This window comes from Eleutherodactylus coqui, chromosome 1, assembly GCF_035609145.1.
Source record: "Eleutherodactylus coqui strain aEleCoq1 chromosome 1, aEleCoq1.hap1, whole genome shotgun sequence".
Taxonomy (NCBI): domain Eukaryota; kingdom Metazoa; phylum Chordata; class Amphibia; order Anura; family Eleutherodactylidae; genus Eleutherodactylus; species Eleutherodactylus coqui.
In genome coordinates this window covers 507,374,949-507,402,390 of record NC_089837.1, presented here as the reverse complement: position 1 = coordinate 507,402,390, position 27,442 = coordinate 507,374,949, and the positions used below count along the sequence as shown (strand labels likewise).

At 50.7% G+C, this 27,442-nt stretch overlaps 1 protein-coding gene across 1 annotated transcript in view; it reads left to right on the top strand.

The window, feature by feature from the left end:
* Positions 1-27,442, top strand: part of LOC136588366 (uncharacterized) — a 53,922-nt gene that overhangs the window by 534 nt on the left and 25,946 nt on the right. The window contains exons 2-3 of the mRNA XM_066587522.1: positions 10,056-10,178; positions 18,791-18,913. Coding sequence (XP_066443619.1) covers positions 10,056-10,178; positions 18,791-18,913 — 246 coding nt within the window. The remainder of the gene's footprint in view (positions 1-10,055; positions 10,179-18,790; positions 18,914-27,442) is intronic.

The following is a 27,442-nucleotide window of genomic DNA, read 5'->3' as shown; positions in this document are numbered from 1 at the left end:
TATAGGGGGCAGGGCTAGAGGGCTCGCTGGATAGCAGGGTAGGGCTACATCCCTTTGGCCCTGCCCCTCTCTTGACTAGAGAGGAATCACTATAAAAACCCCATCTAGCCCAGCTCCCTATCTCTCCAAATATAAGGAGATCTCTAGGAGATCCCCTGTAGCTCCACCCCCTCCTTCTCCTCTCTATGGAGGATTCATTCAGCCCCGCAGGAATGCATGGCTGTTTTGCGATTTTCTCCCATTGATTTCAATGGGGCTGGTGCTGCTGCCGCCGGCCCCATTGAAAACAATGGGCGATATTGCTAAGAGAAAGTGAATGCTGCAATTTGTTTTCTGCATAGCACCGTAATGCAGGTAAACATTACAGACGTTAATAAACACATTCAAAAGAATGGGTTTCATATTTATGCAAGATTGCAATGCACAAATCCACTAGGAATTTGTTTTGATGGAGAAGTAGTAGATGGAAGCACAGAGGGCAAATAATCCTGGAGGCTCAGTATATTGCATTTATATATCTTTGTAGAATGTCTTGGACTCCTTGTCCATGTAGCTTATAATGCTGGAGGTATCAAAACCCGTGCGGAGATTGCCATGCAGTGCAGAATTTAAATCCACGGAATGACAATTAAAGCACTGGATAGGCTGCAGAATCCACCTCTAATAATGAATTCCACCAAAATCTGCATTAAAATCTGCATCAAATTTCTTAATGGTGCAGTTTTTGGTATGGATTTTCTGCTGTGGAATGTCCGCTGCAGATATTCCCCAGCCAATACACCCCATGTAGATATAGCCTTTGGGCTTTTACCCACTAGCATTTTTTTAATGCTGCAATTTCGCAGCAATTATTTTTATTTTTCCCCCCAATGAGACTTTCTAATGTTAAAATCGCATCACACAAAAATCACAAATTTGTGCAACACGATTTTTGTGCGATGCAATTTTAACATTAGAAAATCCCATTGAAAAAAATGCTGCGAAATTGCAGCGTTAAAAAAACACTAGTGGGTAAAAGCCCTTACTGTAGAGGCAAAAGGCACAATGAGGGGAGTGTAAGCGCAGCAGCGGTCCTGAAGGTGAGGGACAGATGTCCGTCAGGAACTACTGGAGACAATGGGACAATTATGGGAAAAAAAACTAGATGCACACATTGCAAAGTGCCGCCAATGGATGTGTCTGTCATGCGCCACATTTATTATGACAGCTAGAAACTTTTTACACCTCACAAAATAGTTTTGAAAAGTGTGTACAAAAATTTTTGGTATTAATTGATTAAATGGCTATAAGGGCAGTTTCACATGGGCGACACAATCGGGCAATTTTCTTACGATGTGACAGTATGCGATGCGATGTATGTGAAGCCCATGCTTTCCTATGGAATCCTTCACAATAGCGATATTTTGTAGGCTGCTGCATTGTGGGAAAAAAAATTGGGTTGCTGAATATTGCCGTGATTTGCGATGTTTTTTAGCCCATGTTTCCCTATGGAGCCTTCCCATGTGTTGCGTCATGCAGTGCGATGCAACTTTTAAAGCAGGAAATCCTACTATGTCCTCTAACATAAGCCCTAGCTGCAGTAAAAAAAACCCACGCTATATCACCTAAGAGGCGCTGTCCTGTCCGGCATTGCCACTCTTCTCCTCTGAAGATCCAGCTGACTTGCTTATAGTGTTCTCCCACGCTTCCTGGTCAGGAGTTCAAAATCCCCACCACCAGGAAGCGCTAGCTCTGGTTGGTTCTTTGAGCTGTGGCTCTGATTGGCTGAACCACGACATTCAAGAACCAATCACAGCCATTCAATGCTGTAATTAGTTTATTGAGCACTGGCTCTGATTGGCTAAGCTTCGGAGGCTCAGATTTTGCCCCCCTGACAAGGAAGTACTGGAGTGAGATTGCTCCAAATTTCCACCTTTTTAAAAAAAATTGCAATTCTTAAATCTGTTTAAAAACTTTATTTCACTCAAACCTGGCCTACTTTTCCAGATATTTTTGAGAAGTGGCGTGAGAGGTGTAACTTCTGTTCTTTATAACACAAATCAATAGTAAATTTGTTTAAAATAAGTTGCACCAAAAAGTGATACTCATGTAGAATTTTGGTGCATGGCCAGTAATAAATGTGTCCCAGCATCAATCGTTCTGCCCCACAGTGTGTAAATACGGAGGCTACATTTTTCTCTGTATTTGCGCCTTACGTATATGGCATATTACTCCAAAATATTGTCTAATAATCTGTGGGGCACATTTGTTAACCACAAATAAGAGCCATTTGTGCCTTTTTTCAACATTTTGAAAACTGGACTATAGAGTGGGTGTGGCTTGCTGCTTGGCTATTTATGACTCTGAATTTTTTTTTTGTTTTTTTAAGTAGCAAATCTCAGTCCAATAGACAGATGGTCTAAAAACCAGATAAACATCTCTAGGCATTTAAGAAATCATCAAGTGTATCTACATTATATCGTATTTTGATCAAATCTGTCTCATATAATGACAATGTTGCTTCCAGCAAAACTGACTTCAAAGAATTCCCTCATAGCAAATGTCCCCAGCAAAGGCTCAGACTGGCCACCTGGAAACCTTTTGGACCGCGACAATAAACGCACCCCATATAACAAAATGCACACTGAACACTTCAATCCATTGTCACAAGATGACGGTTGTGATATAGAAACTGGCAGGCTGCCAGCCATATTGTTGTGTGTGTCAGACCTTAGACCTATCTCAGCTCTCTATAATCCCATGTGGGCCTGTGGCCTTTTGAATATTCACATTTAGAAAGGCAATTCTCCAACATTTCCCTAGGTAATAGGGAATAAGCCCTTCCGTTCTCCTGGCTCCACCTGTCTGTTTGGTTTAGAATTAGCAGGAGGATACCAAATTGTGTGACCATTTACTTGTTAATAAAGTCTAAGGAAAATCATTCACCTAAGAGATTGGTTCTTACAGATATTCTGGCTCCAACATTCAAATCAGAGGAACATTTTTTAATGAGGATTATTAGTCGTATGAAGACTAGAGATGAGCGAACGTACTAGTCCGAGCTTGATACTCATTAGAGTATTAGCGTGTTCGAGATGCTCGTTACTCGTAACGAGCACCACGCGATGTTCGGGTTACTTTCACTTTCCTCTCTGAGACGTTAGCGCGCTTTTCTGGCCAATTGAAAGACAGGGAAGGCATTACAACTTCCCCCTGTGACGTTCAAGCCCTATACCACCCCCCTGCAGTGAGTGGCTGGCGAGATCAGGTGTCACCCGAGTATAAAAATCGGCCCCTCCCGCGGCTCGCCTCAGATGCGTTGTGAGATAGCTGAGGGACAGTGGTATCGTGTTAGAGCTGCTGTAGGGAGAGTGTTAGGAGTTAGTGTAGGCTTCAAGAACCCCAACGGTCCTTCTTAGGGCCACATCTAACCGTGTGCAGTACGGTGGAGGCTGCTTTTAGCAGTGTTGCACATTTTTTTTTTTTTGGTATATCGGCCGTGCAGAGCATTGCGCCCTGCAGTAATAGTCCAGGGACAGAAGTGGTGGTTAGGCAGGGAGAGCGTTAGGAGTTATTGTAGGCTTCAAGAACCCCAACGGTCCTTCTTAGGGCCACATCCAACCGTGTGCAGTACTGTGGAGGCTGCTTTTAGCAGTGTTGCACATTTTTTTTTTAGTATATCGGCCGTGCAGAGCATTGCGCCCTGCAGTAATACTCCAGGGATAGAATTGTGTAGGCAGGGCCAGAAGACATATATTATAGATTGAATATACGCAGTGGTCCTTTTGAAAAAAATATTTGGAAAAAATCTATTTGGCCTGCCTGTCACTCTGCTCAGTGTTCTGGGTCTGTGTCTGCTGGGGGTAGTATTTCTCCAAATAAATACGCAGCCAGCTAAGTGTTACAGCAGGCTTGCGCCAAATTATTTCATGGCTCTGAAATCACCGGTCTGTTGCAGTTAATAACAGTGCAACCCTGCAGTTCCGTGACACACTGCAGGGACAGAATTGTGTAGGCAGGGCCAGAAGACATATTATAGATTGAATATACGCAGTGGTCCTTTTGAAAAAAATATTTGAAAAAAATCTATTTGGCCTGCCTGTCACTGTGCTCAGTGTTCTGGGTCCGTGTCTGCTGGGGGTAGTATTTCTCCAAATAAATACGCAGCCAGCTAAGTGTTACAGCAGGCTTGCACCAACTTATTTCCTGGCGTTCCGTAAGCGAACTCAGCCTCCAACCACAGGCCAATAAGCGGCACATTTAATTACAGTGTTGTGTTTCTGCATTCCAGGTAATACAGCATGCTGAGGGGTAGGGGTAGGCCTAGAGGACGTGGGCGCGGCTGAGGACGCGGAGGCCCTAGTCCGGGTGTGGGCACAGGCCGAGCTCCTGATCCAGGTGTATCGCAGCCGACTGCTGCGGGATTAGGAGAGAGGCACGTTTCTGGCGTCCCCACATTCATCGCACAATTAATGGGTCCACGCGGTAGACCTTTATTAGAAAATGAGCAGTGTGAGCAGGTCCTGTCGTGGATGGCAGAAAGTGCTTCCAGCAACCTATCGTCCACCCAGAGTTCTGCGCCGTCCACTGCTGCAACTCAGAATCCTCTGGCTGCTGCTCCTCCTTCCTCCCAGCCTCCTCACTCCATGAAAATGAGACATTCCAAGGAGCGGTCAGACTCCCAGGAACTGTTCTCGGGCCCCTGCTCAGATTGGGCAGCAGTGGTTCCTCTCCCACCAGAGGAGTTTATCGTGACTGATGCCCAACCATTGCAAAGTTCCCGGGGTCTGGGGGATGAGGCTGGGGACTTCCGGTAACTGTCTCAAGACCTTTCAGTGGGTGAGGAGGCCGATGACGATGAGACACAGTTGTCTATCAGTGAGGTAGTAGTAAGGGCATTAAGTCCGAGGGAGGAGTGCACCGAGTATTCTGAGGAAGAGCAGCAGGACAATGAGGTGACTGACCCCACCTGGTTTGCTACGCCTACTGAGGACAGGTCTTCAGAGGGGGAGGCAAGGGCAGCAGCAGGGCAGGTTGCAAGAGGCAGTGCGGTGGCCACGGGTAGAGGCAGGGCCAGACCAAATAATCCACCAACTGTTTCCCAAAGCGCCCCCTCGCGCCATGCCACCCTGCAGAGGCCGAGGTGCTCAAAGGTCTGGCAGTTTTTCACTGAGAGAGCAGACGACCGACGAACAGTGGTGAGCAAACTTTGTGGCGCCAAGATCAGCCGGGGAGCCACCACCACCAGCCTCACCACCACCAGCATGCGCAGACATATGATGGCCAAGCACCCCACAAGGTGGGACGAAGGCCGTTCACCGCCTCCGGTTTGCACCGCTGCCTCTCCCCCTGTGCCCCAACCTGCCACTGAGATCCAACCCCGCTCTGAGGACACAGGCACTACCGTCTCCTGGCCTGCACCCACACCCTCACCTCCGCTGTCCTCGGCCCCATCCACCAATGTCTGTCAGCGCAGCGCCCAGCCGTCGCTAGCGCAAGTGTTTGAGCGCAAGCGCAAGTACGCCGCCACGCTCCCGCACGCTCAAGCGTTAAACATGCACGTAGCCAAATTTATCAGCCTGGAGATGCTGCCATATAGGGTTGTGGAAACGGAGTCCTTCAAAAGTATGATGGCGGCGGCGGCCCCGCGCTACTCAGTTCCCAGTCGCCACTACTTTTCCCGATGTGCCGTCCCAGCCCTGCACGACCACGTCTCCCGCAACATTGTACGCGCCTTCACCAACGCGGTTACTACCAAGGTCCACTTAACAACGGACACGTGGACAAGCACAGGCGGGCAAAGCCACTGTATCTCCCTGACGGCACATTGGGTGAATTTAGTGGAGGCTGGGACAGAGTCAGAGCCTGGGACCGCTCACGTCCTACCCACCCCCAGAATTGCGGGCCACAGCTCGGTGCTGGTATCTGCGGCGGTGTATGCTTCCTCCAATAACCACCCTCCTCCTCCTCCTCCTCCAACGCAACCTGTGTCTCGCAATCAAGATGTGTCAGCAGCAGCAGCACGTCGGCAGCAGTCGTTGTCGCGCGTCGTGGCAGCACAGCGGTGGGCAAGCGTCAGCAGGCCGTGCTGAAACTACTCAGCTTAGGAGATAGGAGGCACACGGCCCACGAACTGCTGCAGGGTCTGACAGAGCAGACCGACCGCTGGCTTGCGCCGCTGAGCCTCCAACCGGGCATGGTCGTGTGTGACAATGGCCGTAACCTGGTAGCGGCTCTGCAGCTCGGCAGCCTCACGCACGTGCCATGCCTGGCCCACGTCTTTAATTTGGTGGTTCATGCTTTCTGAAAAGCTACTCACGCTTGTCAGACCTGCTCGGAAAGGTGCATCGGCTCTGCGCACATTTCCGCAAGTCCCACACGGACGCTGCCACCCTGCGCACCCTGCAACATCGGTTTAATCTGCCAGTGCACCGACTGCTGTGCGACGTGCCCACACGGTGGAACGCTACGCTCCACATGTTGGCCAGGCTCTATGAGCAGCGTAGAGCTATAGTGGAATACCAACTCCAACATGGGCGGCGCAGTGGGAGTCAGCCTCCTCAATTATTTTCAGAAGAGTGGGCCTGGTTGGCAGACATCTGCCAGGTCCTTCGAAACTTTGAGGAGTCTACCCAGGTGGTGAGCGGCGATGCTGCAATCATTAGCGTCACCATTCCTCTGCTATGCCTGTTGAGAAGTTCCCTGCAAAGCATAAAGGCCGACACTTTGCGCTCGGAAACAGAGCCGGGGGAAGACAGTACGTCGCTGGATAGTCAGAGCACCCTCCTGTCTATATCTCAGCGCGATGAGGAGAAGGAGGAGGAAGATGAGGAGGAGGGGGAAGACACAGCTTGGCCCACTGCTGAGGGTACACATGCTGCTGGCCTGTCATCCTTTCAGCGTGTATGGCCTGAGGAGGAGGAGGATCCTGAAAGTGATCTTCCTAGTGCGGACAGCCATGTGTTGCGTACAGGTACCCTGGCACACATGGCTGACTTCATGTTAGGATGCCTTTCTCATGACCCTCGCGTTACACGCATTCTGGCCACTACGGATTACTGGGTGTACACACTGCTCGACCCACGGTATAAGGAGAACCTTTCCACTCTCATACCCGAAGAGGAAAGGGGTTCGAGAGTGTTGCTATACCACAGAACCCTGGCGGACAAACTGATGGTAAAATTCCCATACGACAGCGCTAGTGGCCGAAGGCGCAGTTCCGAGGGCCAGGTAGCAGGGGAGGCGCGGAGATCAGGCAGCATGTACAGCACAGGCAGGCCAACACTCTTTAAGGCCCTTGACAGCTTTATGGCTCCCCAGCAAGACTGTGTCACCGCTCCCCAGTCACGGCTGAGTTGGCGGGAGCACTGTAAAAGGATGGTGAGGGAGTACGTAGCCGATCGCACGACCGTCCTCCGTGACACCTCTGCCCCCTACAACTACTGGGTGTCGAAGCTGGACACGTGGCCTGAACTCGCGCTGTATGCCCTGGAGGTGCTTGCTTGTCCTGCGGCTAGCGTATTGTCAGAGAGGGTGTTTAGTGTGGCTGGGGGAATCATCACAGATAAGCGTACCCGCCTGTCAACCGACAGTGCCGACAGGCTAACACTCATCAAGATGAACAAAGCCTGGATTTCCCCAGACTTCTCTTCTCCACCAGCGGACAGCAGCGATACCTAAGCAATAGGTAGGCTGCACCCGCGGATGGAAGCATCGTTCTGTATCCCCATCAAAAACGGGGACCTTTTCGCTTCATCAATCTGTGTATAATATTCCTCCTCCTCCTCCTGCTCCTCCTCCTGAAACCTCACATAATCACGCCAAACGGGCAATTTTTCTTAGGCCCACAAGGCTCAGTCATATAATTTTTCAAAACAATTTTTATACGTTTCAATGCTCATTAAAGCGTTGAAACTTTCACCTCCACCAATTTTTATTTTAACTGGGCTGCCTCCTGGCCTAGTTACCAATTAAGCCACATTAACCAAAGCGATTAATGGGTTTCACCTGCCCTCTTGGTTGGCCATAGCCAATTTTTCTGATGTACATTAGTACTGTTGATACAGCAATTTTTGGGGGCCCTCGCCTACAGTGTAATCAAATGAATTTTTAGCCCACCTGCATTACAGCTGACGTTACATCCGCTGTGTTGGGCAATGCAATGGGATATTTTTATGTACCGCCGGTGGGTTCCAGGGAGCCACCCATGCTGTGGGTCCACAGGGAGTTGTAACTGCATGTGTCCACTTCTAAAGAACCCCAGTCTGACTGGGGCATGCAGTGTGGGCCGAAGCCCACCTGCATTAAACATGACATTACTACCTCAGCTGTGTTGGGCAATGCAATGGGATATTGTTATGTACCGCCGGTGGCTTCCTGGCACCCACCCATGCTGTGGGTCCAAAAGGAGTTGTAAATGCATCTGTTTCCACTTTTAAAGAACCCCAGTCTGACTGGGGCATGCAGTGTGGGCCGAAGCCCACCTGCATTAAACATGACATTACTACCTCAGCTGTGTTGGGCAATGCAATGGGATATATTTATGTACAGCCGGTGGGTTCCAGGGAGCCACCCATGCTGTGGGTCCACAGGGAGTTGTAAATGCATCTGTTTCCACTTCTAAAGAACCCCAGTCTGACTGGGGCATGCAGTGTGGGCCGAAGCCCACCTGCATTAAACATGACATTACTACCTCAGCTGTGATGGGCAATGCAATGGGATATTTTTTATGTACCGCCGGTGGGTTCCAGGGAGCCACCCATGCTGTGGGTGCACATGGAATTCCCATTGCGGAGTTGTACCTGCCTGTGACTATATATATAAAAAACCGCGGTCTGACTGGGGCATGCAGACACCTTGACAGAATGAATAGTGTGTGGCACATAGGTTCCCCATTGCTATGCCCACATGTGCAGCTCCAGATGGAGGTGGCACAGGATTGGATTTCTCATTGCTTCTGTACAGCATTGTGGGCTATCGCCCCGCCCCTTTTAAAGAGGGTCGCTGCCTAGCCGTGCCAACCCTCTGCAGTGTGTGCCTGCTTTTCCTGTGGCAGACGCACTTATAAATAGACATGAGGGTGGCGTGGCATGAGGGCAGCTGAAGGCTGGGCAGGGACAGTTTGGTGTGCGCTGTGGACACTGGGTCGTGGGGGGGGGGGGATTTGGCATCATGTAACCCAGGAGAAGTGGCAGCGGAGTGTCATGCAGGCAGTGATTGTGCTTTGTTGGAGGTAGTGTGGTGCTTAGCTAAGGTATGCATTGCTAATGAGGGCTTTTCAGATGTTAAAGTTGTTGGGGGGGGCACTCTTGCTGCTATTGTGGCTTAATAGTGGGACCTGGGAACTTGAGATGCAGCAAACATGTAGCCCCTCGCCTGCCCTATCCGTTTGTGTGTCATTCCCATCACTTTCTTGAATTGCCCCGATTTTCACAAATGAAAACCTTAGCGAGCATCGGCGATATACAAAAATGCTCGTGTCGCCCATTGACTTCAATGGGGTTCGTTACTCGAAACGAACCCTCGAGCATCGCGAAAAATTTGTCCCGAGTAACGAGCACCCGAGCATTTTGGTGCTCGCTCATCTCTAATGAAGACCCAAGTCAACATGAAGTAGATTTTCAGAATCGGGTGGGCCAGCTCAAAACACATCAAAACTCATTGGAGTGCAGGGCCCAGAACACCCCAAATGGCATAGCTGCGTACCTGGTTATAATTAACTTGTCACTTTGGTATCGCTGAATAGGTAAAATCATGGCTGTAAATATGCCAGGCATATATTCCCAATCAGGGGCACTGCTGATCTCCTAGGGAGGGCAGGCATGTGGCAGCATGATCAGCAGTAAGTCCAGGGTTCTGCATACATCCAGGGAAATCTTTTATAAAAGGCTCCCTTCAATGAGACTTTAATGACATGCAGTAGATTCTTCATGGAATCCAGGAGGTCGCTCCCTTTTCTGGGAGTCTTAAGGACATTCTGGGTGACCAATATGAATCGTCTTTACTTCTTGCTGTGACATAAATGAAACTTTATAAACAAATTCACTAAACATTTATTCCCTGTGTTTTACATTTAGAATGATGGAGATCCGTGTATATATAGTGCTAAATGTAAAAGCCGGTGTTGTCACAGGGATTCCCCTAGGGGCTCTGGAAAATGTGTCCGAAAATCCTCGTCAGGTGTGAGATGCTACGGCCCGGTGAGTACCTGTAAGCCGCTGTTGTACTGGTTTCCCTCCCATGCACTCAGTATAAGGGCTCATTTCCACGGACGTATGCATAAAATGTGTGAGTCGGGGTATCGCTGTGTATATGGTATTCACTACATGCGGGTAAGATAGGGCTGGTCTATCTTTTCCCGGAAGTACAAATTACGGCCGGGAAAAGAGGTGATGAAAATGAAACCACTGAAATCCCATAGAGATCCGTGGTTTTGTTTTGTCCCGTTATATGGCTGTGATTATCACGGCAGTAAAAGCGGAAAAAAACACGATCATCTGAATCCGCTCTAAAATAAACCATGCTGCATATTTTTTACATGTGTTTTATGCACCATGAATAACACCCATGTGAGTGGGACATGCGAAAATCAACGTATTTGAATTGCTACGATGCACCGCGTAATACGCTATTCAAATACGGTCGTGTGAATGAGCCCTAATTTCTTGTTCAGACAGGCTTTAAACTGACAGATCTGTGTCATCCTTCAAATGTGAAACTGCATGAGTGAGAATTCCCACTGGATGACCTGCAGCTCGGATCGGCAGAGCATTCAATACAAATTCAAAGTAATGCTGATTAAGCCGCAGATTTGGGTGCGGAATCTGTGACCAATTGTGCAACTATATCTTACCATGTGAACGCGGCCGGAGGGCCTTCTGTCTGTTTGAGGGCTTATTCAGACAACCGTATATCAGCCGCGTATTCACGCCGGCCGATGTACGGCATCCCTATCTGCAGGGTGAGGAGGCTGGAAGAGCCAGGAGCAGTGCACTGAGCTCCCGCCCCCTCTCCGCCCCTCTGTGTTATTTGCAATAAGGGGAGACAGGATTGGGGTGGAGCTAATTCCTGGAACTTAGCCCCGCCCCTGTCCCACCTCCTCTCATTGCTGTCAGAGCCAGCAATGCTAGCGGCCGCCGTGCCCGCACCACCAGTCATGCCACCCGGGTTACAGGAGTGCGGTGCAGGGGAGCCCCGGTTCTAGTAATCTCCCCGGGCCGCTGTAAAACTGGTCACCGCCGGGTTGCTAGGGAGGCAGCAGGTGCTTCTCTAAGTTACTTGACTACCTAGCTGGCTTCCCTGGTAACGGTCTGCTCTGCAAGGCTGGGGGCGTGTCCCCAGCACCTCCTTGATGGGCCCTGCTGCTGTCAGGCTCCCCGCCCCAATCAGCTGCTAGGGCGGGAGCTCCGACAGCATTTAAAAGTGTGTGTTTTCCTTCCAGCCCTTGCCAGTGTTAGTTTGGTTCTCCAGCTACCTGTTGCCAACCCGGATTGTCTGACCATTCTACCGTTTGTTTGTCTTCAGTGTCTGTTTGTCATCCCGTGTCCCGCTTCTCTAGTGAGGGTAGGGACCGCCGCCCAGTTGTTGCCCTGGGGGTTAGCCCAGGGGGGCAAGTAGGCAGGGACAGGGGTTGCAGGATATCTCAGGGACCACCATATCCCGGACACTGTCCTGACAGTAACACTGGCCGAACGAAGGTCAGACCCTTGCATCCGCCCGGCAACTTTGAACCCCTCGATGGAGGCCGTGGCGGCTTTAGCGAACCAGGTCCAGGTCCTTACGAACTTTGTCCAGGACATGACCGCCCGCATGCAGTTACAGGAACAAGTGGCGGCTGCAGGTCCCATGCAGCCCCCTTCCGCTCCAGGAACAATGTCAGAACCTCGAGACACGCTTCCGGATTGCTTCTCCGGAGAGAGAGGTCAGTTTTTTGCATTTAGAGAGAGCTGCAAGCTCTACTTTGATCTCCGCCCCCACTCCTCTGGTACTGAATACCAGAAAGTGGGAATTGTAATTACCCGCCTGAGGGGAGAGCCCCAAAATTGGGCTTTCTCGTTACCAGCTGGCTCTCCCGCCCGACTATCCCTTGACGCCTTTTTTTCGCCTTGGGTCAAATTTATGACGAACCCGACCGGGCCGGCTACGAAGTCTCCAAGCTTCTGGCCCCGCGCCAGGGTTGCAAGATGGCGGAGGACTACTGTTCCCAATTCCGCCAATATTGTACGGAATCCGGGTGGAATGATGCCGCCCTAAAAGACCTATTTTTGAGTGGTCTGTCTGAGGGTCTTAAGGACCTACTCGTGGCCCACCCGGAGCCAAGAACCCTGGAACAAAGCATGTCGCTGGCTATTCGGGCCAACCGACGTTTGAGGGCCAGACATGCCGCTCGGACCACTCCACTCCCCACGCCCACTTCTTCTACTGACCCAACTTTTTCACCTCCCACCACCGAGGCCATGGAGCTGGGAGCCATGAACCCCAAGCAACGACGGGAATATCGCCTGAAGAAGAACCTCTGCTTCTACTGTGGGGAGAAGCCACGGCAGAAAAACTCCCGCTCCTAGGCAGTTGTCGGGAGGACTGTCTAGGAGCCAAGGTACTCCCTGTGTTGTCCAAAATGTTATCGCCCTGCACCCTAGAATTCCATTCTTTCCACCGTACTGGGCAAGCCTTCGTTGATTCTGGGGCTGCTGCTAATTTCGTGAACTTTAATTTCGTTGTTCAACTGTCCGGGGTTTTGTTACGTTTAGAGACTCCGATTTTTGTTTCAGGAGTGGACTCCACTCCACTGCAAGCAGGGGTAGTTAATCTGGTTACCCCTGAGGTAAGGTTTACTATAGGAGCCCTACACGTTGAAACCTGCACATTTCTGGTGATGAGAGATTTGTCTGTGGACGTCGTCCTAGGTCTCCCCTGGCTCCGGGAGCACAATCCGGTAGTAAATTGGGACACGTTGGAACTGGTAGAGTGGGGTCCCCGCTGTGCTAACCACCTATGTCCGGTGGAGGTGGGGATTTCCACCTGCGAGGGAATTCCCCTACCAGATTACCTTTCCGAGTTCTCGGACGTTTTCTCCAAGCAATTATCTAAAGCCCTGCCCCCTCATAGGGAATGGGACTGTAAAATCGATTTGATTCCTGGGGCCAAACTTCCTAAGGGCCGCATTTATAATGTTACGGTTCCAGAGAGAGAATCCATGAGGGACTATATCCAGGACAGCTTGGCCAAGGGGCACATCCGGGCCTCAGAATCCCCGGTGGGTGCCGGGTTTTTCTTTGTTGAGAAAAAGGATGGGGGTCTCCGGCCCTGTATTGACTACAGAGAGCTAAATAAGATCACAGTCAGAAATCAGTATGCCCTTCCGCTCATTCCTGACCTCCTCAACCAGGTCGCTGGTGCCCAATGGTTTTCTAAACTTGATCTCAGGGGGGCATACAACCTCATTCGCATTCGGGAGGGGGATGAGTGGAAAACTGCCTTCAATACGCCTCTCGGTCATTTTGAATACCTAGTAATGCCTTTTGGATTGTGTAACGCCCCTGCCATTTTTCAGGGGTACATGAATTCTGTGTTTCAGGATATCATGGGGGTGTTTGTCGTTGTATATCTGATCGACATTCTGATTTTTTCCTCCGACTTGCCGAGTCACCGTATTCATGTTCAGACCGTGCTAGCTCGACGTAACAAGCTATTTGCTAAGCTCGAGAAATGTGTTTTCGGGGTACAAAAGATATCATTCTTGGGGTATATCATCACGCCATGCGACTTCCAGATGGATCCTGGGAAGGTGAAAGCCATCACGGAGTGGGCCCGGCCAGGTACCTTGAAAGCTCTTCAACGCTTCCTCGGCTTCGCCAATTACTATCGCAAGTTCATTAAAGACTTCTCCGTGGTGGCTAAACCTCTAATGGACCTCACCAGAAAGGGAGCAGATGTGAATACCTGGTCTTCTGATGCTCTTGGGGCCTTCGATAACCTAAAGGCGGCGTTCTCTGCAGCGCCCGTCCTAGTATAACCGGATCTGTCCTGCCCATTTGTGGTGGAGGTAGATGCCTCAGAGTTTGGTGTGGGAGCGGTACTGTCCCAAGGTCCCTCCACACTCACTAACCTTAGACCGTGTGCCTATTTTTCTAGAAAGTTCTCTTCCACTGAACGGAACTACGATATAGGCAACCGGGAATTGCTGGCTATTAAGTGGGCTTTCGAGGAGTGGAGGCATTTTTTGGAAGGAGCTCGTCACCAGATCACGGTACTCACAGACCATAAAAACCTCACCTATTTAGATTCTGCTAAAAGGTTAAATGCTCGGCAAGCCCGCTGGGCCTTGTTTTTCTCTCGGTTCAATTTTTTGTTGTTACCTATAGACCCAGTTCTAAAAATGTCAAGGCTGACCCCCTGTCTAGGAGTTTTGGTTCTCCGGAACCTTCCGAGTCTGAGCCTGAGAGCATTCTCTCCCCTGGGGTGGTCCTCGCTGCTGTCTCCTCCAACCTTTCACTTCTCATACACGCCGCTCAACAATCCGCCCCTGAAGCCCTTCCGGAAGGCAAACTTTTTGTTCCGTTGTCACTGAGACTGAAAGTGTTAGAGGAGACACATGCTTCAGTCCTAGCAGGACACCCTGGTATCAGGGGTACTCTAGAGTTAGTATCCAGACTCTATTGGTGGCCGCATATGGCCAGGGATGTACGGTTATTTGTGTCCGCGTGCCCGGTTTGCGCAAGGGGGAAGAATCTCAGGAGACGTCCTGAGGGTCCTCTTCTTCCCTTGCCCATTCCGTCCAGGCCATGGTCCCATTTGTCAATGGATTTTATTACTGATCTGCCATCCTCGCTGGGGAATACGGTCATTTGGGTCATAGTTGACCGTTTCTCTAAAATGTCACATTTCGTTCCGCTTTGTAAGTTGCCTAACGCCAAACTTCTGTCTGAAATGTTCATAAAGGAGATTGTTCGGCTACATGGGATCCCTGAGGATATTGTGTCAGATAGAGGGGTACAGTTCGTCGCTCGCTTCTGGCGAGTTTTCTGTAAAAATCTAAATGTTAATTTGTCTTTTTCCTCCGCCTTCCATCCCGAGAGTAACGGACAAATGGAACGGATGAATCAAGAACTTATCCAGTACCTGCGACTTTTTGTCTCTGATAACCAGTTTCAGTGGGCCAACTACTTACCTCTCGCCGAATTTGCTATTAACAACCATGTTAACTCGTCTTCCCTACTGTCACCATTTTTCTGTAACTATGGGTTCCCTCCCCATTTCTCGCTGTCTACTCCTTTTGTCTCGAACAATCCGGCCGCTGACATATCCTCTGAGGAACTGTGCACAGTTCGGGCCCAGGTTCGTAAGAACCTTCAGGGTTCCCAAGAGAAACTGCGTAAATACTCTAAGAAAAGATGTACTATCTCAGCAACGTTTGTGGTCGGGAGCAAGTTTTATTGTCATCCAAGAATCTAAGACTTAAGGTTCCCTCCATGAAACTTGCTCCTCGGTTCATTGGCCCATTTACTGTTTCGCAGGTTATCAACCCGGTGTCATATAAGCTGTCACTTCCTGACTCTTGGAAGGTCCACAAGGTTTTTCATAAAAGCTTGCTTAAAAAGTACGTGACTCCAGTTCTACCCACCCAGAACCCGCCCCCTCCTTCTTTGGTACAGGGGGAACTGGAGTATGAAGTAGAAAGGCTTGTTGACGCCCGACGGGTTAGAGGTGTGCTGCAGTACCTGGTCCACTGGAGAGGATTTGGCCCTGAGGATAGGACGTGGGTCCCTGCCAGGGATGTTCATGTGCCACGCCTAGTCTGATCATTCCATAGGGCTTTCCCGCTCAAGCCCGCTCCTGGCCATGGGGGTCCGGTGTCCCCCCGTAGAAGGGGGGGTACTGTCAGAGCCAGCAATGCTAGCGGCCGCCGTGCCCGCACCACCAGTCATGCCACCCAGCTTACAGGAGTGCGGCGCAGGGGAGCCCCGGTTCTAGTAATCTCCCCGGGCCGCTGTAAAACTGGTCACCGCCGGGTTGCTAGGGAGGCAGCAGGTGCTTCTCTAAGTTACTTGACTACCTAGCTGGCTTCCCTGGTAACAGTCTGTTCTGCAAGGCTGGGGGCGTGTCCCCAGCACCTCCTTGATGGGCCCTGCTGCTGTCAGGCTCCCCGCCCCAATCAGCTGCTGGGGCGGGAGCTCTGACAGCATTTAAAAGTGTGTGTTTTCCTTCCAGCCCTTGCCAGTGTTAGTTTGGTTCTCCAGCTACACCCGTGTTATTTCTGACTGCCCTATTGTGACCCCGGCTTTCCTGACCTCTGCTTTTGGACCTTGACTACGTTTTTGCCTTCCCCTCTGTACTGTGTACCCTCCTGTTGCCAACCCGGATTGTCTGACCATTCTACCGTTTGTTTGTCTTCAGTGTCTGTTTGTCTCCCCGTGTCCCGCTTCCCTAGTGAGGGTAGGGACCGCCGCCCAGTTGTCGCCCCTGGGGGTTATCCCAGGGGGGCAAGTAGGCAGGGACAGGGGTTGCGGGATATCTCAGGGACCCCCATATCCCAGACACTGTCCTGACAATTGCAAATAGTACAGAGGGACGGATAGGAGGCAGAGGGGGCGAGAGCTCAGAGCACTGCTCCTGGCTCTTCCAGCCTCCTCCTCCTGAAAAGAGAGACGCCGTATATTGGCATGCCAAGATCAGCCGGGGAGCCACCAGTACCAGCCTCACCCCCATATGATGGCCAAGCACCCCACAAGGTGGACGAAGGCCGTTCACCGCCTCCGGGTCACACCACTGCCTCTCCCCCTGTGCCCCAACCTGCCACTCAGATCCAACCCCCCTCTCAGGACACAGGAACGAGCGCCTCCCAGCCTGCACCAACACCCTCACCTCCTCTGTTCTCGGCCCCATCCAGCAATGACTCTCAGTGCAGCATTCATCTGTCGCTAGCGCAAGCCTTGGAGCGCAAGCGCAAATACGCCGCCACGCACCCGCGGTCTTCCCATCATGGTATTCTACCTATCTGGCCCGAAAAACAACCCAGACTAACTACAGCATGGCGTGTGTGGCGCAGCCAACATGTATTTCCTCTTACGTAACCGCAGCTATCTGGGGCACTGCAATAGGATTTCTTTCTGTATCGTCTGTGAGTTCCTGGGGGCCACCCATGCTGTGGGTGCACACAGACTTCCCATTGAGGTGTTTTACCTGTCTGTCCCCAAAACACTGACATACTTGGGTGCAGAGTGCAGATGGTTTACCCCTTGCGTTGTCGATGATGTATCCAACACCCAAAGAGAATGAGTAGTGTGTGGACATATGGAGTCCCCATTGGACACAGGGTCGTGCGGGGGGTTGGGCAGCATGTAACCCAGGAGAAGAGGCAGCGGTGTGTCCCACAGGCAGTGATTTTGCTTGGTTGGCGGTAGTGTGGTACTTAGCTAAGGTATGCATTGCTAATGTGGGTTTGTCCGAAGTAAAAATTGTTAGGGGGGGGGGCCCACTCTTGCCGCTATTGTGGCTTAATAGTGAGACCTGGGAGCCTGAGATGCAGCCCAGCATGTTGCCCCTCGCCTGCCCTATCCGTTTCTGTGTCGTTTCCATCACTTTCGTAGGTTTTGCAGATTTTCACAAACGAAAACCTTAGCGAGCATCGGTCATATACAAAAATACTCGAGTCACCCATTAACTTAAATGGGGTTCGTTACGCGAAACGAACTCTCAAGCATCACGGAAAGCTCGACTTGAGCAACGAGCACCCAAGCATTTTGGTGCTCGCTCATCTCTAGTCAGTGATCATTAGTTGGTTGATGATACTTTGACAGGTTACTATGACTTGTAACAGGGTGAGAGGTGTGGTCTGGAGTGAAAGGTATGTGTCACAGAGGTTATTAGCCTCTGTAATGTAGTTTGGTCCTCTTTTACTCCAGGCCAGATCTTACAACCAGTCCAGCATGCCATTAAGGGAGACAGGTGGAAGTTAGAGAGAGGTGTGTGTGCCTGGGAGATTCAGGCTGCAGTTAAACAGTGAGTTAGTTTGTGAGCAGAAAGGCGCTGTGGACGAGGCGCTGCGTGGTTCCCGCAGGACCCCTGGGGTAAGCCTGCCCTTGGACTAGAGTCTGAAGATACTGAAGGCGTAAGGACCAGCTGCGTTCTGGACATCCACAGATCTGTGCAAACCTATGGACTTGTATGGTCTCCTCAGCTGAGGATTTACTCGCTTCACCTACGGACTGTGGACGGTTAAACTTGAAAAGAGACTTTGTTGATGCCATCATTTATTATTTCTCTGGAGACCCAGTCGTCTATGTTTTCTATTAAAGATTATATGAATAAACCCAAACAAGAAGAAAAGTGACCGTTTGGTGGGCTCTTTAACCCCCGCTGTGCTACAGACTGTAATTATCATTTTATAGCTCAAAGTAAATACTGATAATGAGACCATATCAGTATCTGTCCTACAGACATGTAGGACTTATAATCTTTATCATTCTTTGTGGTTTTTCAATTTGTCTATAAAATATGTTGGCCGTCTGTGACTTTTACAGATAACTTGTTCAGAAAAAATAAATAAAATTCAGGTTGGCAACCCTGAAGTGAGATAAGCAGGAAGTCTGCATGTCCCTGACTGCCTGCCATGTATTTCCAGTCACCAGGGCCTTACAATATTTCTCTGGGCTCCTTTCAAGAGGCTTTGGTGACATATGGCAGATTTGCCAACCCTGTCATAAATCTGGGAGTTCTCCCCTTTGTCTGGGAGGCTCACGGACATTATGGGAGAGTTAACAAGCATGTTATAATCTTCACTAACTCCTATTTTGTCTTTTTTTACTTTTAGAACACTGGAGAGCCATGTTTTCGCAGTCACCAATGTAACAGCGGGTGTTGCATGCCTAGCGGCTCCATGTACAATGCAGTATGTGAACTAAAATATGACAAAACTCAGGGATGTATTGGTCCGGTGAGTACCTGCATCCAGCTCTTGTCCTGGTTTCTCATCCACACACAGAATAAAGTGCTGTTTACACTGGCACAATCGCCTGCCTCTCAGACCCCTGGAATTAGCGCATTAATAATAAATAACCTTGATGGTGGGTTAAGGGATCTCAAAAGGGTTCTTTTTGCAGGAGAGCCTTTTTGGATCCTTAAAAGCTCCCACACAATTGTGCTTTTTTAAGGCTGCATTAACGCTGTGTTTTTTTTAACACAAATGTCAATGGGACTTTCTAATGTTAAAAACGCAACGCACAAACCTGCAATTTATTTGGAGCTGGGGAGAATGAATGAGAAAAAATAAATTCTCCCTGCACCCTCCTGATCTGACAGAGTTCAGGAGGCTGCCGGTGGTCACATCACCATCGGGGGAATGCGGAAGTAATACTCCTGCATTCTTCCCTTAGCCTCCCGGCTCGGCAATCATGTGACAGCTGAGGTCAGGTGACACCCGGCGGTCACACGATCGCTGGGCGGAATCTCTGTGCATTACATAGCGCTAATTGAGCGCTATGTAATCTGTAAAGGAGAAGGCAGAAACGGTTAAAACCCCTTTCTGCCTTCTCCTCGGGGGTCCTCGATGAGGACCAGTGCAGGAGTGTATCTGCACCTGATGTGTCTGACGATCGGGTGCAGATGCACCCTTGCACTGCAGTGTCAGGCTTCTCCCAATATCGGAGATGTGGAAGAAAATGATGATGCCGGGACAAGCGCGACATTGCTTAGCCATAGTGGTGACATCTTTTACAGAATTGACTGCCAAGGTGTACCCTGATATCTCTGACATCATAAGCGAAGACCATAAATTGGTTATGTGAGCGTGGGATTGTAACTCCCAAAAATGTCTAAGCAGCTGCTATTATTGATTAGAGATGAGCGAGCACCAAAATGCTCGGGTGCTCGTTACTCGGGACGAAAATTTCGCGATGCTCCAGGGTTCGTTCCGAATAACGAACCCCATTGAAGTCAATGGGCGACCCGAACATTTTTGTATATCGCCGATGCTCGCTAAGGTTTCCATTTGTGAAAATCTGGGCAATTCAAGAAAGTGATGGGACGACACAGCAACGGATAGGGCAGGTGAGGGGCTACATGTTGGGCTGCATCTCAAGTTCCCAGGTCCCACTATTAAGCCACAATAGCGGCAAAAGTGCCCCCCCCCAACAACTTTTACTTCTGAAAAGCCCTCATTAGCAATGCATACCTTAGCTAAGCATCACACTACCTCCAACAAAGCACAATCACTGCCTGCATGACACTCCGCTGCCACTTCTCCTGGGTTACATGCTGCCCAACCCCCCCCCCCCCCCCCGCACGACCCAGTGTCCACAGCACACACCAAAGTGTCCCTGCGCAGCCTTCAGCTGCCCTCATGACACACCACCCTCATGTCTATTTATGAGTGCGTCTGCCATGAGGAGGAACCGCAGGCACACACTGCAGAGGGTTGGCACGGCTAGGCAGCGACCCTCTTTAAAAGGGGCGGGGCGATAGGCCACAAGGCTGTACAGAAGCAATGAGAAATCCAATCCTGTGCCACCTCCATCTGGAGCTGCACACGTGGGCATAGCAATGGGGAACCTATGTGCCGCACACTATTCATTCTGTCAAGGTGTCTGCATGCCCCAGTCAGACCGTGGTTTTTTATAAATAGTCACAGGCAGGTACAACTCCGCAATGGGAATTCCGTGTGCACCCACAGCATGGGTGGCTCCCTGGAACCCACCGGCGGTACATAAATATATCCCATTGCATTACCCTGCACAGCTGAGGTAATGTCATGTTTAATGCAGGTGGGCTTCGGCCCACACTGCATGCCCCAGTCAGACTGGGGTTCTTTAGAAGTGGACACATGCAGTTACAACTCCGTGTGGACCGACAGCATGGGTGGTTGTCAGGAAGCCAACGGCGGCACATAAATACATCCCATTACATTGCCCTGCACAGCTGAGGTAACGTCAGATAAAATACAGGTGGGCTTCGGCCCACACTGCATGCCCCAGTCAGACCGGGGTTTTTAATACATAGACACAGGCAGGTACAACTCCCTAATGTGAGGTCTGTGTGGACCGACAGCATGGGTGGCTCCCTGGAACCCACTGGCGATACAAAAATATATCCCATTGCAGTGCCCTGGACAGCAGAGCTAACGTCTGATTAAATACAAGTGGGCTTCAGCCCAAACTGCATGCCCCAGTCAGGCTCGAGTTTTTTATAAGTATACACAGGCACGTACATCTCCCTAATGGGAAATCCATGTGGACCGACAGCATGGGTGGGTCCCAGGAAGCCACCGGCGGTACATGAATATATCCCATTGCAGTGCCCAGCACAGCTGATGTAACATCAGCTTTAATGCAGGTGGGCAAAAAATTAATTGGATTACACTGTAGGTGAGGGCCCCAAAAAATTGATGTACCAACAGTACTAATGTACCTCAGAAAAATTGCCCATGCCCAACCAAGAGGGCAGGTGAAACCCATTAATCGCTTTGGTTAATGTGGCTTAATTTGTAACTAGGCCTGGAGGCAGCCCAGTTAAAATAAAAATTGGTTCAGGTGCAAGTTTCAACGCTTTAATGAGCATTGAAACGTATAAAAATTGTTTACAAAAATTATATGACTGAGCCTTGTGGGCCTAAGAAAAATTGCCCGTTCAGCGTCATTACGTGAGGTTTCAGGAGGAGGAGCAGGAGGAGGAGGATGAATAGAATACACAGATTGATGAAGCAAAAAGGTCCCCATTTTTGATGGTGATAGAGAACGATGCTTCCATCCGCGGGTGCAGCCTACGTATTGTTTAGGTATCGCTGCTGTCCACTGGTGGAGAAGAGACGTCTGGGGAAATCCAGGCTTTGTTCATCTTGATGAGTGTAAGCCTGTCGGCACTGTCGGTTGACAGGCAGGTACGCTTATCCGTGATGATTCCCCCAGCCGCACTAAACACCCTCTCTGACAAGACGCTAGCCGCAGGACAAGCAAGCACCTCCAGGGCATACAGAGCGAGTTCAGGACACGTGTCCAGCTTCGACACCCAGTAGTTGTAGGGGGCAGAGGCGTCACGGAGGACGGTCGTGCAATCGGCTACGTACTCCCTCACCATCCTTTTACAGTGCTCCCGCCAACTCAGCCTTGACTGGGAAGCGGTGACACAGTCTTGCTGGGGAGCCAGAAAGCTGTCAAAGGCCTTAAAGAGTGTTCCCCTGCCTGTGCTGTACATGCTGCCTGGCCCTCGGAACTGCGCCTTCGGCCACTAGCGCTGTCGGATGGGAATTTTACCATCAGTTTGTCCGCCAGGGTCCTGTGGTATAGCATCACTCTCGAACCCCTTTCCTCTTCGGGTATGAGAGTGGAAAGGTTCTCCTTATACCGTGGGTCGAGCAGTGTGTACACCCAGTAATCCGTAGTGGCCAGAATGCGTGTAACGCGAGGGTCACGAGAAAGGCATCCTAACATGATGTCAGCCATGTGTGCCAGGGTACCTGTACGCAAAACATGGCTGTCCTCACTAGGAAGATCACTTTCAGGATCCTCCTCCTCCTCAGGCCATACACGCTAAAAGGATGACAGGCAAGCAGCATGGGTACCCTCAGCAGTCGGCCAAGCTGTCTCTTTCCCCTCCTCCTCCTCCTCCTCCTCCTCCTCAACGCGCTGAGATATAGACAGGAGGGTGCTCTGACTATCCAGCGATATACTGTCTTCCCCCGCCTCCGTTTCCGAGCGCAAAGCGTCTGCCTTTATGCTTTGCAGGGAACTTCTCAAGAGGCATAGCAGAGGAATGGTGACGCTAAGGATTGCAGCATCACCGCTCACCATCTGGGTAGACTCCTCAAAGTTTCCAAGGACATGGCAGATGTCTGCCAACCAGGCCCACTCTTCTGTAAATAATTGAGGAGGCTGACTCCCACTGCGCCGCCCATGTTGGAGTTGGTATTCCACTATAGCTCTACGCTGCTTATAGAGCCTGGCCAACATGTGGAGCGTAGAGTTCCACTGTGTGGGCACGTCGCACAGCAGTCGGTGCACTGGCAGATTAAACCGATGTTGCAGGGTGCGCAGGGTGGCAGCGTCCGGTTGGGACTCGCGGAAATGTGCGCAGAGCCGGCGCACCTTTCCGAGCAGGTCTGACAAGCATGGGTAGCTTTTCAGAACCACCAAATTAAAGACGTGGACCAGGCATGGCACGTGCGTGAGGCTGCCGAGCTGCAGAACCGCCACCAGGTTACGGACGTTGTCACACACGACCATGCCCGGTTGGAGGCTCAGCGGCGCAAGCCAGCGGTCGGTCTGCTCTGTCAGACCCTGCAGCAGTTCGTGGGCCGTGTGCCTCTTCTCTCCTAAGCTGAGTAGTTTCAGCACGGCCTGCTGACGCTTGCCCACCACTCTGCTGTAGGGCCGCGCGACACCGACTGCTAGCGACGTAGGTTGCGTAGGAGGAGGAGGAGGAGGGTGGTTTAGTGGAGGAAGCATACACCGCCGCGGATCCCGCCACCGAGCTGGGGCCCGCAATTCTGGGGGTGGGTAGGACGTGAGCGGTCCCAGGCTCTGATTCTGTCCCAGCCTCCACTAAATTCACCCAATGTGCCGTCAGGGAGATATGGTGGCCCTGCCCGCCTGTGCTTGTCCACGTGTCCGTTGTTAAATGGACCTTGGCAGTAACCGCGTTGGTGAGGGCGCGTACAATGTTGCGGGAGACGTGGTCGTGCAGGGCTGGGACGGCACATCGGGAAAAGTAGTGGCGACTGGGAACTGAGTAGCGCGGCCGCCCCCACCATCATACCTTTGAAAGCCTCCGTTTCCACAACCCTATACGGCAGCATCTCCAGGCTGATAAATTTGGCTATGTGCACGTTTAACGCTTGAGCGTGCGGGTGCGTGGCGGCGTGCTTGCGCTCCAACACTTGCGCTAGCGACGGCTGGACGGTGCGCTGAGAGACATTGGTGGATGGGGCCGAGGACAGCGGAGGTGAGGGTGTGGGTGCAGGCCAGGAGACGGTACTGCCTGAGTACTGAGAGAGGGGTTGGATCTCAGTGGCAGGTTGTGGCACGGGGAGAGGCAGCGGTGCAAACCGGAGGCGGTGAACGGTCTTCGTCCCACCTTGTGGGGTGCTTGGCCATCATATGTCTGCGCATGCTGGTGGTGGTGAGGCTGGTGGTGGTGGCTCCCCGGCTGATCTTGGCGCGACAAAGGCTGCACACCACTGTTCGTCGGTCGTCTGCACTCTCAGTGAAAAACTGCCAGACCTTTGAGCACCTTGGCCTCTGCAGGGTGGCATGGCGCGAGGGGGCGCTTTGGGAAACAGTTGGTGGATTATTCGGTCTGGCCCTGCCTCTACCCCTGGCCACCGCACTGCCTCTTCCAACCTGCCCTGCTGCTGCACTTGCCTCCCCCTCTGAAGACCTGTCCTCAGTAGGCATAGCAAACCAGGTGGGGTCAGTCACCTTACCTTCCTGCTGCTCTTCCTCCGAATCATCTGTGCGATCCTCCCTCGGACTTACTCCAATTACTACTACCTGAGTGATAGACAACTGTGTCTCATCGTCATCGTCCTCCTCACCCACTAAAAGCTCTTGAGACAGTTGCCGGAAGTCCCCAGCCTCATCCCCCGGACCCCGGGAACTTTCCAAAGGTTGGGCATTGGTCACGACAAACTCCTCCAGTGGGAGAGGATTCGGAACCATTGCTGCCCATTCTGGGCAGGGGCACCGAGAACAGTTCCTGGGAGTCTGCCTGCTCCCCAGAATGTGTCATTGTAATGGAGTGAGGAGGCTGGGAGGAAGGAGGAGCAGCAGCCAGAGGATTCAGAGTTGCAGCAGTGGACGGCGCAGAACTCTGGGTGGTCGATAGATTGCTGGATGCACTTTCTGCCATCCACGACAGGACCTGCTCACACTGCTCATTTTCTAATAAAGGTCTACCGCGTGGACCCATTAATTGTGAGATGAATGTGGGATCGCCAGAAACGTGCCTCTCTCCTAATCCCGCAGCAGTAGGCTGCGATACACCTGGATCAGGAGCTCGGCCTGTGCCCACATCCTGACTTGGGCCCTTGCGTCCTCGCCCGTGTCCACGTCCACGTCCTCTAGGCCTACCCCTACCCCTCAGCATGGTGTATTACCAGTAGTGCAGAAACAGAACGCTGTAATTAAATGTGCCGCTTAGCACAGCAGAACCAGGAAAGAATTTTGCGCAAGCCTGCTGTAACACTTAATGTTACGTATTAATTAGGACTACTACCCCCAGCACAGACGCAGTACACTGAGGACGGTCACAGGCAGCCCAAATAGAAAGTTTTTTCCCAAATTTTTTTGGAAAAGCCCACTGCCTATATAGACAGTATACGTCTTTCACCTTTTTCACTGTCCCTGCCTCAGCACTACTGGCCCTATACTATGTAAAATTACTGCAGACTGTTTCCCTCTGGACAGGATGATAGCGGTGATGTAACGGGCAACGCAGAGTCAGGAAAGAATTTTGCGCAAGCCTGCTGTAACACTTAGCTGGCTGCGTATTAATTAGGACTACTATCCCCAGCAGCGACGCAGTACACTCAGGACGGTCACAGGCAGCCCAAATAGAATGTTTTTTCCCAAATTTTTTTGGAAAAGCCCACTGCCTATATAGACAGTATACGTCTTTCACCTTTTTCACTGTCCCTGCCTCAGCACTGCTGGCCCTATACTATGTAAAATTACTGCAGACTGTTTCCCTCTGGACAGGATGACAGCGGTGAGGTAACGGGCAATGCAGAGCCAGGAAAGAATTTTGCGCAAGCCTGCTGTAAACACTTAGCTGGCTGTGTATTAATTAGGACTACTACCCCCAGCACAGACGCAGTACACTGAGGACGGTCACAGGCAGCCCAAATAGAATGTTTTTTCCCAAATTTTTTTGGAAAAGCCCACTGCCTATATAGACAGTATATGTCTTTCACCTTTTTCACTGTCCCTGCCTCAGCACTACTGGCCCTATACTATGTAAAATTACTGCAGACTGAGGACGCAATGCTCTGCACGGCCGATATACAAACAAAAAAAAACAAAAAACTGTGCAACACTGCCAAAAGCAGCCTCAACAGTACTGCACACGGTCAGATGTGGCCCTAAGAAGGACCGTTGGGGTACTTGAAGACTAAAATAACTCCTAACACTCTCCCTATAGCAGCTACAGCAAGACAGCACTTTCCCTGAACTATGTCAGAATGCATCTGTGGCGAGCCGCGGGAGGGGCCGATTTATATACTCGGGTGACACCTGATCTCGCCAGCCACTCACTGCAGGGGGGTGGTATAGGGCTTGAACGTCGCAGGGGGAAGTTGTAATGCCTTCCCTGTCTTTCTATTGGCCAGAAAAGCGTGCTAACGTCTCAGAGATGAAAGTGAAAGTAACTCGAACATCGCTTGGTGCTCGCCTCTAGTAACGAGCATCTCGAACACGCTAATACTCGAACGAGTATCAAGCTCGGACGAGTACGTTCGCTCATCTCTAGTAATGATCTTTTGTTTAATTCATTTGAAGGAGAAGAATTGCAATATAATCTAAAGATTCACTACTACAAATTAATGACGCAGTTAACAATCCCGTGGAATTCCTAAACTCCCATCACCCAACCCTTCTCCTCCCACATAACGTCTTTCTTAAGATTAGTGCACCAGTTATATTACTAAGAAACCTAAACCTTCTGAAATTATATAACGGCACCAGACGGCAAATAAAAGTTCTCCACCAAAATGTTATCGAGGCCCCAGTAATCACTGAATGTGTTTACAGGGTACACTGTATTCTTACTAGGAATACCGTTACTACCCACTGAGTACCTATTTGAGTTCAAAAGACTGCAGCTCCTCCTCAAGGTCTGCTTTGCAGCGACGATCAGTAAATCGCAGGGGGAATTGTTGAAGGCAGCCACAATAGACTTGTGGTAGGACTGTCTTTCACATGGTCAGTGCTATGTAGCCTGTTCCAGAATGAGTTCAGCTAACAGTAGGTGATCCTTGCACCTGAAGGTAATACTGCGAATGTAGTTTACAAAGAGGTCCTTCAGTAATAAAGATTACTGTAGGAGCTCTCACAATGAAGATATTATGAAAATGGTGTATATAATTAAGAAACACCAAAGATATATGAAACAACGTTATCATTTTCCTCCACAGCTCCGATCTCGGGACAGGCCCGAACGTCAGACACATCAGGTGCAGATGCACTCCTGCACTGGTCCTCATCAAGGACCCCTGAGGAGAAGGCAGAAAGAGTTTTTAACCCTTTCTGCCTTCTCTTTTACACATTATATAGCGCTCAATTAGCGCTATGTAATGCAGAGAGAATGCTGAAGTAACACTTCCTAATTCCGCCTGGTGATCATGTAACCGCCACATGCCACCTGACCTCAGCTGTCACTCACAGCCAAGGTCTGGAGGCTGAAGAGAGAATGCGGAAGTATTACTTCCGTATTCCCCCGACGGTGATGTCTGTCAGAGATCCGGAGAGTGAAGGGAGAA